The sequence below is a fragment of the Rhipicephalus sanguineus genome, chromosome 5 (genome assembly GCF_013339695.2).
Source record: "Rhipicephalus sanguineus isolate Rsan-2018 chromosome 5, BIME_Rsan_1.4, whole genome shotgun sequence".
NCBI classification, from domain to species: Eukaryota; Metazoa; Arthropoda; class Arachnida; order Ixodida; family Ixodidae; genus Rhipicephalus; species Rhipicephalus sanguineus.
In genome coordinates this window covers 7,683,230-7,700,640 of record NC_051180.1, presented here as the reverse complement: position 1 = coordinate 7,700,640, position 17,411 = coordinate 7,683,230, and the positions used below count along the sequence as shown (strand labels likewise).

Below are 17,411 nucleotides of genomic sequence, written 5' to 3'. Positions count from 1 at the left end.
CCGTACGTGCTGCCAGCACACCTAGCCCAAGTGAAATGATTATATTTACTCATAATTAATGCACTTTTTTCCCTAATATAACTGCAGCAATGCTGGGGGGGGGGGGTTGCATTCATTATGAGGGGTAATCGTTATGAAAACTTTGTGAAGACGAGCAAGAAATGCGGTACGTAATGCAAAAAAAAAAGAAAAGTCAGTTCTGCTGCAAGGGCAAAGGGATGGATGCGATAGCAACAAATTGGAATAAGTATAGTGCATTCATTATGAGGGGTAATCGTTATGAAAACTTTGTGAGGATGAGCAAGAAATGCGGTACGTAATGCAAAAAAAAAGAAAAGTCAGTTCTGCTGCAAGGGCGAAGCAATGGATGCGATAGCAACAAATTGGAATAAGTATAGTGCATTCATTATGAGGGGTCATCGTTATGAAATTTTAGTGAAGATGAGCAAAAAATGTGGTACGTAATGCAAAAAAAAAATAAAAGTCAGTTCTGCTGCAAGGGCAAAGCGATGGATGCGATAGCAACAAATTGGAATAAGTATAGTCCATTCATTATGAGGGGTAATCGTTATGAAATCTTAGTGAAGATGAGCAAGAAATGCGGTACGTAATGCAAAAAAAAAAAAAAAAAAGTCAGTTCTGCTGCAAGGGCAAAGCGATGGATGCGATAGCAACAAATTGGAATAAGTATAGTGCATTCATTATGAGGGGTAATCGTTATGAAAACTTTGTGAGGATGAGCAAGAAATGCGGTACGTAATGCAAAAAAAAAAAAGAAAAGTCAGTTCTGCTGCAAGGGCAAAGCGATGGATGCGATAGCAACAAATTGGAAGCAGTATAATGCATTCATTATGAGGGGTCATCGTTATGAAATTTTAGTGAAGATGAGCAAGAAATGCGGTACGTAATGCAAAAAAAAAAAATAATAAAAGTCAGTTCTGCTGCAAGGGCAAAGCGATGGATGCGATAGCAACAAATTGGAATAAGTATAGTGCATTCATTATGAGGGGTAATCGTTATGAAAACTTTGTGAGGATGAGCAAGAAATGCGGTAAGTAATGCAAAAAAAAATAAAAGTCAGTTCTGCTGCAAGGGCAAAGCGATGAATGCGATAGCAACAAATTGGAAGGAGTATAATGCATTCATTATGAGGGGTCATCGTTATGAAATCTTAGTGAAGATGAGCAAGAAATGCGGTACGTAATGCAAAAAAAAAAATATAAGTCAGTTCTGCTGCAAGGGCAAAGCGATGGATGCGATAGCAACAAATTGGAATAAGTATAGTGCATTCATTATGAGGGGTAATCGTTATGAAAACTTTGTGAGGATGAGCAAGAAATGCGGTAAGTAATGCAAAAAAAAATAAAAGTCAGTTCTGCTGCAAGGGCAAAGCGATGAATGCGATAGCAACAAATTGGAAGGAGTATAATGCATTCATTATGAGGGGTCATCGTTATGAAATTTTAGTGAAGATGAGCAAGAAATGCGGTACGTAATGCAAAAAAAAAAAAAAAAAGTCAGTTCTGCTGCAAGGGCAAAGCGATGGATGCGATAGCAACAATTTGGATAAGTATAGTGCATTCATTATGAGGGGTAATCGTTATGAAAACTTTGTGAGGATGAGCAAGAAATGCGGTAAGTAATGCAAAAAAAAAGAAAAGTCAGTTCTGCTGCAAGGGCGAAGCGATGGATGTGATAGCAACAAATTGGAAGAAATAATGCATTCATTATGAGGGGTCATCGTTATGAAAACTTTGTGAGCATGAGCAAATGCGGTACGTAATGCAAAAAAAAAAGTCAGTTTTGCTGCAAGGGCGAAGCAATGGATGCGATAGTAACAAATTGGAATAAGTATAGTGCATTCATTATGAGGGGTAATCGTTATGAAAACTTTGTGATGATGATGATATCTGGGGTTTAACGTCCCAAAACCACAATATGATTATGAGAGACACTGTAGTGGAGGGCTCCGGAAATTTCGACCACCTGGGGTTCTTTAACATGCACCTAAATCTAAGTACACGAGTCTCAAACATTTTTGCCTCCATCAAAAATGTAGCCGCCGCAGGAAAACTTTGTGAGGATGAGCAAGAATTGCGGTACGTAATGAAAAAAAAAAAGTCAGTTTTGCTGCAAGGGCAAAGCGATGAATGCGATAGCAACAGAGTGGAATGTTATAAGAAGTGAGGGTAGCAGCTCACTCCTTTAGTATACGTGGCCACTGCAGCAAGTGAAGTGACAGTCATCCTGTCTAACGCTTAAATGCAAACTTTGTAATCAGAGCACTATGCTTACGAAGCTATGAGCCATTTGTTGATCATCTCTATAAGGATACGGGATATGGTGCGTGCGACTAAAGGCGACCACGCCCGGTTGGCCAAAGCTGCGCAGTCCCCCTTCCGGCTCCTATTTCTACGTGCCTTTTGCGTGACATAGACAGCTCAGGTTTTTCCTCTCTGCTTGGGCACCAACGGTTGGCAGCGCTCGCACGGTTTCACTCGCACACAGAACATACAACGTGTGGGACGATCTTATCAGCTCAGACTTTATGCGGAAGATCACGCCGAAGGCGATGGCGAGAATGCACCTTGGGTATCAATATAATTGCTATCAAACACACACACAAAAAAAAGAAAGGAAAAAGAGTACCACTATGGCAAGAACGTGCTGTGTGGCTGCTGCTCCTGTTGCAATGACATCAGCTGGATCGAACGAACTGGGAAAGCTACAGCGCGGCCATTCGCGGGACTGCAGGGGATCAATGTCAGGGTGCATTTATTATGCGGGAGAAAAAAAGAAGACCAATTTAGACAACTAGAGTTGAGGGTGCGTTCATTATGCAAGTAAATCCGGTACATTCATCCGCAACAGCAGTGGACAAAACTGCGCTCGTGTCGATGCGATCATGGGCGATTACAAAACTCTGATGAGAGTACACACGAATCCAACGCACCCCAAGTGCAAGTGAGGCCAACTTGTGCACTGAAATTTGTGCACAATGCGCACCCCGACTTTAACTCAGAGTTTTCAGTATGTCTTGAGTGGGTTACACGTGAAAAAATATGGCAACTCCGTCCCCTCAGTAAGTGAGAGTTCGATGGAAAAAAATAATGCATATGCTTGCCGGGACAAGAGGACGAGTCATAACCGTCAGATCTTCCTAACTTTCGTGGTCTGTACATGAAATTTCACTGCAACAATATTCCGCGACAACAAACTTTTTCGTGCGTCCTATCAATTATAGCGAGATTTGACTTTATTCTCAAGGACAAGGAGAAAGCTGTGAAATCAACGAACAGAAAGTGCCTGTGGAAGGCAACCTACGTGGATGTAGAAGATGCACTGCTTAAAGTCGTATGTAAAGCATGGGCTTTAAACATTCCACTAAGTGGGCTATTAATTTGATCTTTAACCCTTTCACAACCGTTGATGAGTATAGTCCCCATGAAACTTTGTACCAATGTAACCTATGACTAGTACAGTTGTCAAGAACAAAAATTTGTCACGGAGTGAACCGATGCCAACTATGTACACTCATCTTATTGCATATAGCTGCGATTCTCAGCACTAGATGAACACACATGTCCATGTTGTGCCATTTGCGCCTTGTGTTTCATTATATTGCCATGTCTGAGAAGACTGCATGTAACACGGCTGCCTCCTCACGACACAGTAATGAAAGTGCACACAAAAGAAAGTTTTGACGACTTCTCATCAGGCAACAACTCTGTAGAGTTCTGCATGGAAACGGAAAGTGACGTTTTCTCGTGTAAAGAGACATTTGGCCATGCAGTGAATTCTTCTTCAAGCTATCTTATAAAACAATTTGATAAATAAGGAAACCCCATTGAATTAAATCACGAGGTGCCTATTTTTTTCAGAAAAACATAAAAATAAGAAAGCTCTAGAAAATGAGCAAGAAGATAAAGAGATCCAGTAAATTTGGCACAATTTTTTTTTCCACGGTCGTGAGAGTTAAACTTCAAAGAAATGTTTACACGCATAAAACTGGCATGCTCACCCCTGTGTTTGCTGCTGCTCTTGAGACCCAAAAGAAGCCTGGTCACTGCGCTGAGCTGAGGTACTGCTGTCGGGAGCCGAAACTGGAGGGTCAGGTGACCCAAAGATGAGGCCCACAAAGAGACTCCAGATCACGCCAAACGGTGCCAGCAGAGACCACAGGAGGTTCATGAGTGATGCTCCCGATTTGCTCACTGCTGCTGGAACCACCACACTAGGCGTCTGCGCAACCAGGAGTCACGTTTTGCAATATCACTTAAGACAGCGCATTACCTTCTCTTGGAGTCAATTCGTAACAAAGTGGGTTCAGGGGGTCATCGGTCTTGAAACCTTTTTAAAATGTTCCTGATCAATTTAGATGGAACTTGTAGAGTTCATGAATGTTTGCGTGAAGATTTCAAATATGCAACTATTGTTTTAGTACAATAGGTAGTTTTTAAAAATATAAAATATTTTATGAACCTTTTTGGAAGTAAGAGTGTGCCCAAACTCGGAGAGTTATACGGTACCATATTTTCGATAGTATAAGGCGCACCTCTGTATAAGAGGCACCTATTTTTAACTCAGTCAACATGACAATACGTGATTACGCACGCTGTGTACATTCATCACAAACTGTTGTAGTTATGCACAGCACTGAATATTCATAAGCAGCAGTATAACATTTGTAACTGATGCTGTCCTGACGCACAGAAAACCAATATTTATTCCACTTTACTCGATGCTACTGAAGGCCACATCTTCCGGTGCACTGCCAGAAGTTCTGCCAATTTGGTTGGCAGCATCACTGGGTTGCTGTTGTCAGCCTTTGAATAACTCTTAAGGGGGGATGCGGGGATCGTTTGTAACTTTTTAGTTTCTTGATCTAGGTTGATGAAATTTGGCACAAACACTGGAAATCATCTTAAAAAGGCAAATTCAAATTTTCATAAAGATATCCTTACTAGTTTTTATTTTATAAAAATTCACAAGTTCCTTGCTTGTGGAAAGCCTGGCACAGTGATGAAACATGCTAGGAGGCTGAAACTACTTTGTATCCTTGCTCACATACTGTTTGTACTTAATGACACATTTAGATTTTTTTTTCCGGCCCTGATAATTTTCTGCGGAACATTACATGCAAATGTCTTTGTCTCAGCTAACTGTGCCATGCAGTAATTATGAAATAAGAAAAGAATGAAAGCCTAAACAAAAATTCAAAGAATGTGTTTAAGTATATCATAGTCTATGGACTACAATAAAACAAACAGCATAAAAATCGGTCTAGTCATAGTTGTGCTATGCTTTCCACAAGCGAAGTGGCAGGCACAAAACACTCTTTGCTTTGAGAAAATGGACAACAAAGCTTTGGTTGCAGTTGACCCTATGCTAAAGTGAGCCAGGACACTAATAATTGGTGTCCTTGCCAGAAGGCAATTTTTTGGGCCTCTACTTCTTAATTTGGCCTGATTTAGGAAGTTTATTACCCTTTATCATTTACCGCAGACACATTTGTGCAGCCCCCTGGAACGCTAGTGCATGAGGCTGCATGTAAACATTTGAACACGTTGGACTGTATCGCTACTTTTGTGGCCACGGAACATGTCGCCAGGCGGCCTAAATAGGAAGCTTTCGAATAGCGTACGCTAAGTTAGCGTTAGCGTTTGCGGCCCGCTATTTCCGTCACTTAACGGGAGCCCGCAAGCGGTTAACGTACGACGCATGAGCAGTCGCGCAAAAAGCCAACGCAAAGCTTCGTGTACGCTATTCGAAAACTGCCTAATAGGGGTGTATTAGTTTCGTGAAGCTTTGCGATCACCCCTGCCAACTATTTACACCTAAAGATTCATTTCCTTGTACAATAAACCGCACCCGTGCCGTAGAGCCGACGCCTTCTCGTCAGTCCGAAGCTGACGGCGACTTCGCACCGTACTATACCGCAGACGCGTTTTCTCACATTATTAACTTTTCTAAGTGAAACGAGAAGACTCTTCTGCTAGTGGGGACATTAGACGCCCGTTTTACGAGACCAGGAATGCGCGCGCACATGAAGCTCGGGTCTCAGCGACGCGGCGCGAGAGCAAGTGTCGGCAGATCGTCTCTGAAGTAAAGCAGGTAAAGCGGTACTTGCGCGTCATCTGATAGGTAGCAAGCGTTTTAATGATAAAGCGCAATGGTTTACATCGCTGTCGCTTTATTACCGTCCCGGTAAGGGATACACGACGTGCCCACCACCCAGCCGGTACGCCCTAACCTACCGTATTTACTCGAATCTAACGCGCACCTTTTTTCCGGAAAAACGAGTCCAAAAATCGCATGCGCGTTAGAATCGAGTACCAAAAAAAAAAAAAAGAAACTCGGTTATCGTATTGCCATCTACATTTCAAAATGGCCGCCTCCTACGCGCCTTGGCCATTTCTGCCATTTTTTCAGTTCGTACGTGTGCTGAGGAGATTGTCATCCCGTTCTGCGTTCGCATCGACGGCATGGAAGTGCCGACTCCAAATACTCGACGAGTGTACCACAATGCCGCATTTAAAAGAATATTTATTACATGTGCAGAGAGACGGACGGAAACCGGGCCGCATCGCGGTCGTTCGGATATAGTTCCCGAGTTCCCGAAACGTGCGTGCGAGACTGGCGCAAACAGAAGCAGAAGATTTTTTACAGCAAAGCTTCACGAAAAGGTTTCAGTGGACCAAAGCAGGGCCGGTTTCCCGAAATCGAAGAGTGTTGACAGCGACAAGGAGTTGTCCGACAGCGACGAGGACTGATCCATTACGCGACTCGTATCGCCGCCGTAGTGGTGACAGGTTTAGCGGCAAGGCCCACTTTTTGACTTTGTGTTTTACTTTTTTGAAACTTCAGTTCTTTAAAACCCAATACTTGTTCTTCTGAATGTGCGAAGTATGACTCCTACGGACTTTTTTTGTTCTTTTCTCTCACGAAAAATGGGTGCGCGTTACAATCGATGTATTACTTTTTTTTTTTTTCTTTGGTCGCGGAAAACGGGTGCGCGTTACAATCGAGGGCGCGGTAGAATCGAGTAAATACGGTAATCACTGGCTCGCCCGATCCATGCAATACCGTCCCCAGTTTTCCTCCGTGCGAAACTTAAAGAGGTTTGCACTTTGCCTCCTGTACACGTGTCACCTTTTGAGCAGCGGCGATTCATTTATGGCCGCGGAGTGATCAAGCAGCCAGCACACTGCTCGTAAACACTGCGGCCGTCGCCGCGGCAACAACCAGCAGAAAAGCGTAATTCAACGGGGTCGCGCCGCGTACATTGCAAGGTTCGTGAGAACACCCTCCAATTTTTTTGTTGTTTGCGCTTTTTCTATGCGGTGATCGTAAGCGAGAAAGGCGGGAACGGAAAGGCGGAACTTTTAGCTTTGAAACGATGCCAAGATGGCGGCGCTCGGTGGCAGGAAAGACGAGATACGATGCCGTGAATTGCGCCATTCTAGCGCAAGTTTGGGCTTCTTTTTCACTGACCTTACTTACAAAATTATTTTTTTCGGGCACTTAGATTGCGTTTTCAGTGTAATCGTTTAGATACTGCGTAAATAAGAGACTAGAGATGACAAAATGAGTGTTTTCCAAAAACTGATTATTTTTTTTGCCATTTTCGCGAAATGATCCCTGCGTCCCCCCTTGACACACCTTATAAGCACCTTGAGGCTCATGGTTGGCGTTGCCTCTACGGCATTATGAGGCTTGGCAGGAACACAGAAACAATGACTGTGTCACGCCCAAACGACTAAATGAGAGATGGTCACTAAAAGCTGAAAGGTGCGACTACTGCTGCACTGCTAAGACACCTCACACAGAAACTGATGATGATGATAACAAAGTGGTGCTTTCATTTTTGTAACTGGTGGATCGTGGGCACTAAAGTGTAACAACCAAATGTTGTGATGCCCTTTATTTTATTTATTGCATCACAGTGGTCATCGAGCCAGTTTTGGATTTGGAGCAATTTTTGGAGCAGAAAAAAAAGCAGATTTGGAACAAGACTAATTTTGTTTTGGCGCAGGTCTTGAGCTGGCAAAATTGTGATTTGGAGCAGTTTTCGAGCAGACAAAATAGAGTTTCGGATCACTTCAAGCATTGGAACCTGCAACATTTTAGTGCATATTCTTATTAGTGCTGTGAGGTCGAGCGAGACACTCATGGAACGGATGCAGTCTACATCGTAGTGTCATAAACAGATGGGCATTTATTAGCAGCTTTGACACAACGCCAAGCCCACCAGCCGAAGCTTACAAATAATTACAGTAACATGACATATAACGCACTAAAATAGCAATGTCAGGAGCTTGAATACCTACAACTTTATTCTGTTGCATTCAATATTGCTGTGTCAGCAAAGCAGCTTGTCCAGTGAACTACTTACCACTATTCACAGAAAAATATGTGACAAGGTAGCTACAACACTCAGTCCCTCTAATTTTACCTGTTACATAAATTACAGTGACGTTTCACTCTGTGGACGTGGGCTATGTGCAAGCGTAGGGCGGCACCCCATTGTTGTGCACTGCGCCAGAAATGTTTTAAAAATGTTTTGTGCAATTGTGGCAGATTCTTCAAGGCTTATTTTTCATTTTGCATGCTTCATCTGCGTTCAGTTTCGATAAAGTGAAAGTTCCATTGGGAAAGATAGTGAGCCACTTTAAGGAAATGAACAGTGTTTATTATTACATGCAATTACGTATAATGCACTGCTCGCGTTACTCACTTTTGCTTTCTTTTGCCAAAGCGTAATTGTATCAATTAACAAACTTATGGACCCTTTAGTGGACATTAGCCATCATTTCAGGTTGTAACATGCTTGTTCTTGTCTCTAACTTTGTATTTGTTCCGGCAGTTTCACTCCCCATCGCACTTAGAGTCATACAGTCATCACATTCTGCATGTCCATAGCTATATTCAAAAAGCACATCAGAAATTAGAACAAGGTGGACTTTTCAGCCATTAACTGACAACCAGAATCATGTTACGAACAATTTCGTCGGTCGACCCTTTCCAGATCGGTCAAAGATACAGTTTTGAGCCCCTTTATAAAAGACATACACCAGGGAGCAGTTCCTGTGCCTTATATGAGGTGTAAGCAGGGAACCATGTTCTCATCTTCTGATCAAACCATGTTTCGACGAAGGCCCACAGGTGTCTCTTATATCAGTGCCTCTCATAAAGGGGTTCAACTGTAATAAATTTTTCTCAAATGGCAAATTCATATTTAACCAATAAATGCATTCCTCTAGCACGAATCTGCAGAGGCGCAGACAAACCGTGGTATTCTAACTCATCGAAAGGGCTATCACAAATGGAAAAATGTTTGTTTTGCATTGCTAGCAAACTGGCCTCAGCTGTGAAATGGGAGAAACATTCAAATTGCTTACGTGATTATGCCTGTCTCCTGAAAAAATCGAAAATAAAACTCGACCATAAGATCTAAAACATCCTCCACGCAAACCCTAAAAAATATTTTGGAAAATTCGGAAACCTCAAAACCAGTCTCACAATGTGCTGGCATACACAGATGTCTCAGACATTCCACTGGCTCGGCGAGCTGATGTCATGAACTCTTATTTCACTTCTGTTTTTGCCTCCGAGGCCTCCTAAAATGCACAGGGAGTACCTAGAAAATGTTTCAGTGTGATGCTGCTGCTTGACATCTCAACCCAGGGAATTGCTAATCTCATTGACAACCTAAGAACTTCAGCTGCTCCAAGATCCGACAAAATTTTGGCTAAATTTACCAAAAGCACTAAAACTGCCTCGAGTAGCATCTTGCATGTAAACTCCACCCAATAATAGTACCTGTGTAATGGAGGGCCTAGGGCTGTCTTGTTTGCATGGGCTCATCATCATGATCATCACAGATGCTCCCATGGTTCTCGTGGTTGCATTGCCTTTGTGAGTCATCAAGCATGTTTAGAACTGTTGGTGCAGTTTTATATGCCAACAAGATCTTGGCTAAGTGCCACTGTACGCAGTTTAAGAGGAGGTGAAGCAAAGGCTGCATTTTTAGACAACTGCTTTCGGAAGAACCTTTGCGAAGCGTTCGGCTGTCCAATGGCCAAGGCGGTCTCTCACTGTGCCAACTGCGTTAATACAGAGGGCTGGGAATTTTTCACTCGGTGACGCCGACGCATTCGGCAATAATTTCAAGAACATATTGCCAAGAGTGATTGCTTGCTAGGTGCAGTCAACATCCTGATCAGTTGCAGAGGCACTAGATTGAGAGGTTCAGGCACTCCATGTGGTGAAAAACCACTTTGTGCAGATTGGACGTGACTAAAATGCGCCAGGCCATTGCTGCACGGTATTTTCTCAACTTTCTGTGGGACTGCGACCTTGCCCCCAGCGATGACATTGCCAGCCCTGACAACAAATATTGCAGTGACAGCAGTGAGGACTGAATACAAATTAGGGGTCAGTGGTCAGTTATAGTGGCCATCTTATGTCTAACAGTAACAGTATGATTGAACCGTAGCGGCTGTTTTGACAGGCACAGCTTTATAAAGGAGGCATTGGCTTGGATCTCACCAGTATGGTTTGCGAAAAAAGTAAATGCTTTTTTAAGCACTTAATGTGAGTAATGTTCAGTTTTCACATACAGTAATACCTCGTTAACTCGAACTCGCATATCTCGATAAATCAGATAAGTCAAAATTTTCCGCGGTACCCAACGACTTCCCATAGGTGCAATGTATTTATTGCCCTTTATCTCGAAGTATTTCCGTGCCCACTTTCGGTTATCTCGAAATCTTGATGGAGAGTGCAACAGAAACTTCGCCGCCGAACCGTTTCACAAAATACACTCTAACCTCATTATAACGAAATCACATCTGCCCCGAAAATAACTTCGTTATATCCGAAAATTCGTTATAAACATTTATTTGTAACACTGTATCTATGACAAGACTATTCTTCATTTACTTTGTTATAACCGATAATTCGTTATATCCGTGTTTGTTATATCGAGGTTTGAGTGTACTAATGGCAAAATGTCATACGTTTCACAAGGTTCGCGCGAGGCTGCCGTGCTTACAACGGAGTGGACACTGTTCCTGAAAGTGAAGTCGGAACCTAGCGGCATAAAAACTCTGTCAAGCAACTCTGTATCACGTCATGTGACACTATAGACGTGCACAGAGGCAGGCCCTGCAAAATAGCACGGTTCATACACGTCATTTTGTTTATCGTCAGAGATGCAATTTCAGCATTTTATTTATGCAAGGCACGTTGCATGGACTTTTTCGTGAGCCGTGCGATGTGGTGAGGATAACACCGTTAAAGCAAAGCAAGTCACTGATGCTGCAAAGAAAGGTAGCCCTAATCAAAGAAGCAGATTCGAGGCTCAAAGTTTCCAGACATCAAAACGGCGCTGATTGTGTGGTTGCATCGTGCGAGAGGGAGCCGTTTCCAGTCACAACACTGACAGAGAAGGCCGATTCTCTGGACTTAGCGGTGGGCTGCACTGATCTCACCTGCAACATCGGCTGATTTGACCATTTTCTTAAGCGAACCAATGTGGTGTCACGCATGGCGATCGTGGCAGTGTCGACGCGGCTACCCAAGGAGTGACGACATCAGCCGAAACAAGAAACATGCTTCGCTTGATGCGAAATAAAGTTGAGGGCAGCGAAGTGGACGATCACCACATGCGACATGTTAAGCAACTCGAGAAAGCGTTTAGGTGCAAGTGTTACTGAGAGGCCGACCAGCCTTAATCGGTCTTTCTGCACTAAATAAATGGCATTGCCGAAAAACACAGCTGGTTGATAGCTCCGGTATGCCATTAATTTTTTTTTAAACCTTTACAAAGAGCCTGTTAGGCACTCCTGTTAAGAAACTCGTCAGTAGTGATAACGTTTTTAGATAGAACTGGACTTCTCAATAGAATTTGCGCAACTTTGCTTATCTTGAAATTTGCTTATCTAGAAATTTTTTCTGGTTTCTACTACTTCGAGTTAACGAGGTATTACTGTATTTTGATATGCAATGAAGTTAAAGAAACAACAGTTCTGTTTTTGTTCCTTAGCTTTCTCTTGCCAAAATGAGGTGGCGTCATGTACAGATGTCATGCAGTCACATTCCATCACTTTGGAAGACTGGGGCTTATGCCGTCTTTTAAGCTGTCAACGTAGACTGTCTACTATGCTGTCCAGAGTTGGTACATAGCCTGTTTAGATAGATGGGTGAGCAACTTACATTGACAGGTACCACAAGAATTACAGCTGATGGGGCCAGTTCCAGCTCACGAAGGCTGCTCTGGTACTGCTCCTGGGTGAACTCCCGGCGTGGGAATGTTGTTGACAGGGTGAAGTTGGAAAAACTCGGCTGCACCGTCTGCATGGCAGACAGAACAAAGCACATCACACTGCTAAGCCTTCTTCATCACAGCAAAGTCACTCACAATTTGCATGCAAGCCACGGGCTTCTGTTAATATGATGACACAAAAATTTGGTACCTCGTTCTTTCTGTTTCAGTTATAGTTGTTAATGAGTGACTTATCCCAGATGGAACCCTTGTATGCTGCCCCAGTGTGCAATCATTAATTAGTTGGGCGAGTTCTTGTAGCGCCCAGTCGCAGTTTCGGCTTTTTGGAGAAAGGCGAGTCCGGGAGGTTTGAAGACAGACACAGCTGACCATGTGATACACGCAACAGTGATGTGCGTGCCATGCACAGCAATAGTACTACGCATCATATCATCCAGAAACAAGAAAGAATATGTCACAAGTGCAGAGAGACTGAGACTCGTGACATAGGTAGTTGATGATTGTTTACATTTAAACCAAGTAGGTGTCAATGCCGCCAGGTGCTGCGTTATGTGCTCAGTTTTTGAAACACATTTCAAAAATGATTTTAAAAATGCTTTAGGGTATGTATTACGTGTTGATATTTTGTAGATGATATGTGCACGTGTTTACACAAATCGATCTGACAAGTTATCCCACCGTCAAAATTTTGTGCTAGTACTCCTTAAAACATTACTGACACCGATAAAAAGGGCTGTGCAAACGTAACATTTGGGTGCGAAGCCAACTTGAAGATTAAAGGTAAACATTCGGCAGAAGTCTGCCTGGTTGGGTAATAGACTAAAGACGAAAAAGAGAAATCTCCAACCAGAAGGTTTATTTTAAGAAACCGGACGTTTCAAAGCCTGACCGGCTTCTTCTTCAGGGGTGAGACGGCCCGAGGCGCACAGCGCTTATATACGCTTTCTTGCCGACAGTTGCCACAAGCCTTGACAATAGAGGGGGGGCAAGGTCCCCGTGGTGCGGTTGATGTTCCCCGCTGTTTGCTGTATGTGCCACGACTCGAGGAGAAGCCGCCGGCGCCAACAGCTTTCTTTTTCACCAGCGTGCCCGTACCCCTCGCACTGACTGTGACGCGCCGGGCCCTCGAAGACGACTCCACCCTGAACGACCGAACTCCACTTTCGGTAGACCAGATATGCCAGCTGTTGGAATTTTGCCTCTCAAGCACTTACTTCTCTTTCAACGTGTTTTACAGACAGACCAGTGGGACAGCCATGGGGGCCTCGATATCGGCAACAGTGGCAGCTCTCGTAATGGAGGATATCGAAAAGCAAGCGCTTGCCACATGTGACCCCAAAGCCCAAGTTGTTTGTACGCCACGTAGATGATTGCTTCTGTGTGGTAAAATCCGGCGAGGCCAGCAACCTGCTCGCCTGTTTGAACTGCGTGGATCCCCACATTCAGTTCACAGCGGAAATGGAGATCCATTCAACCCTCCCGTTCCTGGATGTGTTGGTGAGAAGACCAACGACAGAGCCTCTCTTTCTCCGTCTTCAGGAAACCAACGCACACAGGGCGCTACCTCCACTTCAGCTCAAATCACCCCGCCTGCCCCAAGTTCTCCGTTGTACAAAGCCTCGTGAACAGGGCCGAAAGAATCTGCTCGTCTCCACAACGGCAGAAGGAAAAAAAAGGAAAAATATTCCATGATCTCGGCGCCAACGGCTATACAAAGGCGTTCATCCACAAGGCCTTGCGCAGGAACAAGGGCGGGGGAGGCAGAGAGCCAGCGGCGCCGCCTCAGCGACGCCGCGTGCCGATTCCCTACATCGCGGGAGCCAGCGAAACAATAGCGCGCATTCTGGGAAAGGCGGGAGTCGGCGTAGCACACAAGCCAACCACCACAATCGGCGCTTTTTTTTCCCCGTCCCAAAGACCGCGCGCCTGCGGAAAAAGCGCAGGGCGTCGTGTATAGGATCGCGTGTTCAGACTGCCCTGCCGCGTACGTCGGGGAAACAAAGAACTTTCGCGAAAGGATACGACAGCATAAGAACGATCTACGTCAGCTGAAGAGCGAAAGGAGTGCAGTAGCGGAGCACTGCGAGAAGTTTGACCACCGCATTAGTCCTGACGATGCGGTGATCCTAAAACAAGAAAGCTGTTGGCGCCAGCGGCTTCTCCTCGAGTCATGGCACATACAGCAAACAGCGGGGAACATCAACCGCACCACAGGGACCTTGCCCCCCCCTCTATTGTCAAGGCTTGCGGCAACTGTCGGCAAGAAAGCGTATATAAGCGCCGTGCACCTCGGGCCGTCTCATCCCCGAAGAAGAAGCCGGTCAGGCTTTCAAACGTCAGGTTTCTTAAAATAAACCTTCTGGTTGGAGATTTCTCTTTTTCATGTTCAACTTGAAGATTAATGTTGAAGTGCGAATCGAAGATTTTCTGAATATCTTTTGAATAATTGCAGCTTGAATTACAGAAAAATGTGCTGCAAAACGTTGCCAAACAAAAGCAAGTTTACTGCACCACTCGCGTCCTCCCACATTGTTGTTCCAAGAAAAAAACAGTCCAAGTGAGAAGCAAGCAGTAAATGAGACACACGGGTGCCCATGTTCTTGCTGGAGTGCAGCTTACTGTATTTATACAATTCTGTGTTGACCTAACTTACTTTAATTTGAGGATCCAAAGTTGGCTGGTCGACTTACACTTGAAGCCAAACTTGTACCACCACTTACAGCAAGACAAACAATAAATGAGTGTCGCTCTGGTTACAACCTTTCGTTTTCCAGCTCTCCCCATAGCATACGGTTACTCCGCAGGCTTGGTTGAAAGGTTCTTTTTTTGAGTTCACAAGCTTCACTAATTTAGACCTACTGAGGTATATACTGAGGTAAGACGTACTGAGGTACGTGGAACTGTTACGTCGGCTGAAAGAGTGACTTTTCTCTCCTCCTCTCTAACTTTCCTTCCCCCTCTCCCCAGTGCAGGGTAGCCTACCGGGCTCAGCCCTGGTTAACCTCCCCGCCTTTCTTTTATTCTTATTCTCTCTCTCTCTCTCTGAGGTACAGTAGAACCCCGCTGATACGTTTTTGAAGGGACCGTAGGAAATAAACGTAAGAGACGGGAAACGTAAGAGCCGAAAAACAGGAAAAACGGCAAAATATTTAGTGGTACAGAATTTTATTTCAATTCTTACGAGCAGCACGAAGATTGGCGCGCTCAGCCGCGATCTAGTCGATGGATAGAAACGCGGAGCTTAGGACGGCCTTATCCACAGAAATGTAATCAAGGTATGTGATTTTTTTAACACCAACAGCTGTAGGCATGAAAGAACTAAGCACACGCAATCACGACCGGCGCGGCGAGTCCGACCGCGAACCGCACGCACGACCATGCGAGCTCCAACCAGCTCGAACTCCTCCCGTTCTCAGACAAATAACGATGATGATGAGTCTACGCCAACGCGATGGCAGAAGTGAATGCCAATCTCGAAGGCCTTGCTTTCGCAAGCAATTACGTCATACAAGCTATGTTTGTGCAATGCAAATCTCAGAGGCTATGCTTTTGTCAATAGTAAATGCCAATCTCGAAGGCCTTGCTTTCGCGAGCAGTTACGTCATAGACGCCATCTTAGCAATTTGAATCTCGAAGGCCATGCTTTTGTTTGCATCAATTGAAAGATTCTGTTGCTTGCGCCTCTCATGCGGCTAATATTACGGTCAAACGAGGCCAAGCTGCGTGAAAATGCACCATGGCCGCTCTCTTTGGTAGTCACTCGGTCGGCTCCGGGCGCACTTCGCGACGTATCATACGGGAACGGTCCGACAGTTACGACGTAACAGCGGGGTTCCCAATACATTGTATCCTATGGGAGCTATGCCGGGACCGGCGGAAAACGACGTAACAGCCGGGAAAACGCAGCAGTGAGGAACGTAACAGCGGGGTTCTACTGTATATAAGTCTGTCTGTGTCTCTGGAAGAAATATTAGAAGTAGCCATCTGTTTTAAAGTACACTTAAAGCAGGCAGATGATGATGACAAGCATGCACACACTATATTTTATACACTATAACCATGGAGTTGATATATGGTGCGCACAGCTCTTGTAGGAGTGTAGGTCGTTGATGGAAAAGCCACTGCTTCAATTAGTAGCAGCCCTCCTGACGGCGAACAGCAACAATTTGTTTGGGGTTACAGGTAGTTGATGGAAGAGCTTTTTTTTTTTTGCCGTTGGCTCTATGACAAGTTTTTGTAGCGGTAGCTACACTTGCCTAGCCGGAGCCGGTTTCGCGTGGGTCATCACGAGCCGTGCTGCGCATGCGCGAGGATGAGTGTGGAGCCGGCATCTCACGCGCTCTCCGCCACCACCGCACGCGGCTTGCCGCTGCTGGTGGCAGAGAGCGGGAGGAGTGGCGTCGTAGCCGGGCAGACAGACTGGCGCCAGCGCGCGAGTCGCCGCTGCTGCTCTGCGCATTCGAGAGGGGTGACGTCATAGCCATGGCGCGCACAGCTATTCGCCTTCGCTGTGCAGTCACCGTCTGACAATGCGCTGGTGCCGCTTGATAGCGCCTCTGACTGGCGTTTGCAGGTGGGTAACGCCATGCTTGCAGGTGGGTAATGCCATGTTTGCAGGTGGGTAACGCCAGAGCGCAAATGCTGCTTGACGGCGCAGAAGAGCCGAGAAGCCTATCTCATCAGATCTCGAAGTAGTTGCCTGGCAATTAGCGGTTACTGTGTTGGGGCCATAGAGACGGCAGCGTGTTACTTCACTGACCACCGAGCCGTCTTTGTGGCAATAGAGAAGCAACCTGACGTTGAGCAAAAATAAATATGCATGTGCCACATAATACGTATATCGTGTGTGTCATTGGAGCAGCAGTAAGCATGACAATCAAGCTAATCCTAGACAATCTGGAAAGCTTAGAGTAATGAGCTGAACCTTTGCTAACGCTACGTATATTCTGGCATAGCCGAACTAAGCCACTGCAATTTTTTCAACGGCTGCAGCTGCCATTGTGCCTGATCGTGGTGTTTCCTTGCCGCGAGCGCTCGGCCCCAAAATACTTTCGGCACTTGTTCACAGCAGCGTTCACGAGGGCTGTTATTCTCCTCGCCAAAACAACTAACAACTGCACAG

At 45.0% G+C, this 17,411-nt stretch overlaps 1 protein-coding gene across 1 annotated transcript in view; it reads right to left on the bottom strand.

Moving 5' to 3' along the window:
* Positions 1–17,411, bottom strand: part of LOC119393163 (UBX domain-containing protein 4) — a 67,825-nt gene that overhangs the window by 14,269 nt on the left and 36,145 nt on the right. The window contains exons 10-11 of the mRNA XM_049416129.1: positions 12,220–12,357; positions 4,022–4,242 (exon numbers count right to left, since the gene is read on the bottom strand). Of these exons, the coding sequence (XP_049272086.1) occupies positions 4,022–4,242; positions 12,220–12,357 (359 nt within the window). The remainder of the gene's footprint in view (positions 1–4,021; positions 4,243–12,219; positions 12,358–17,411) is intronic.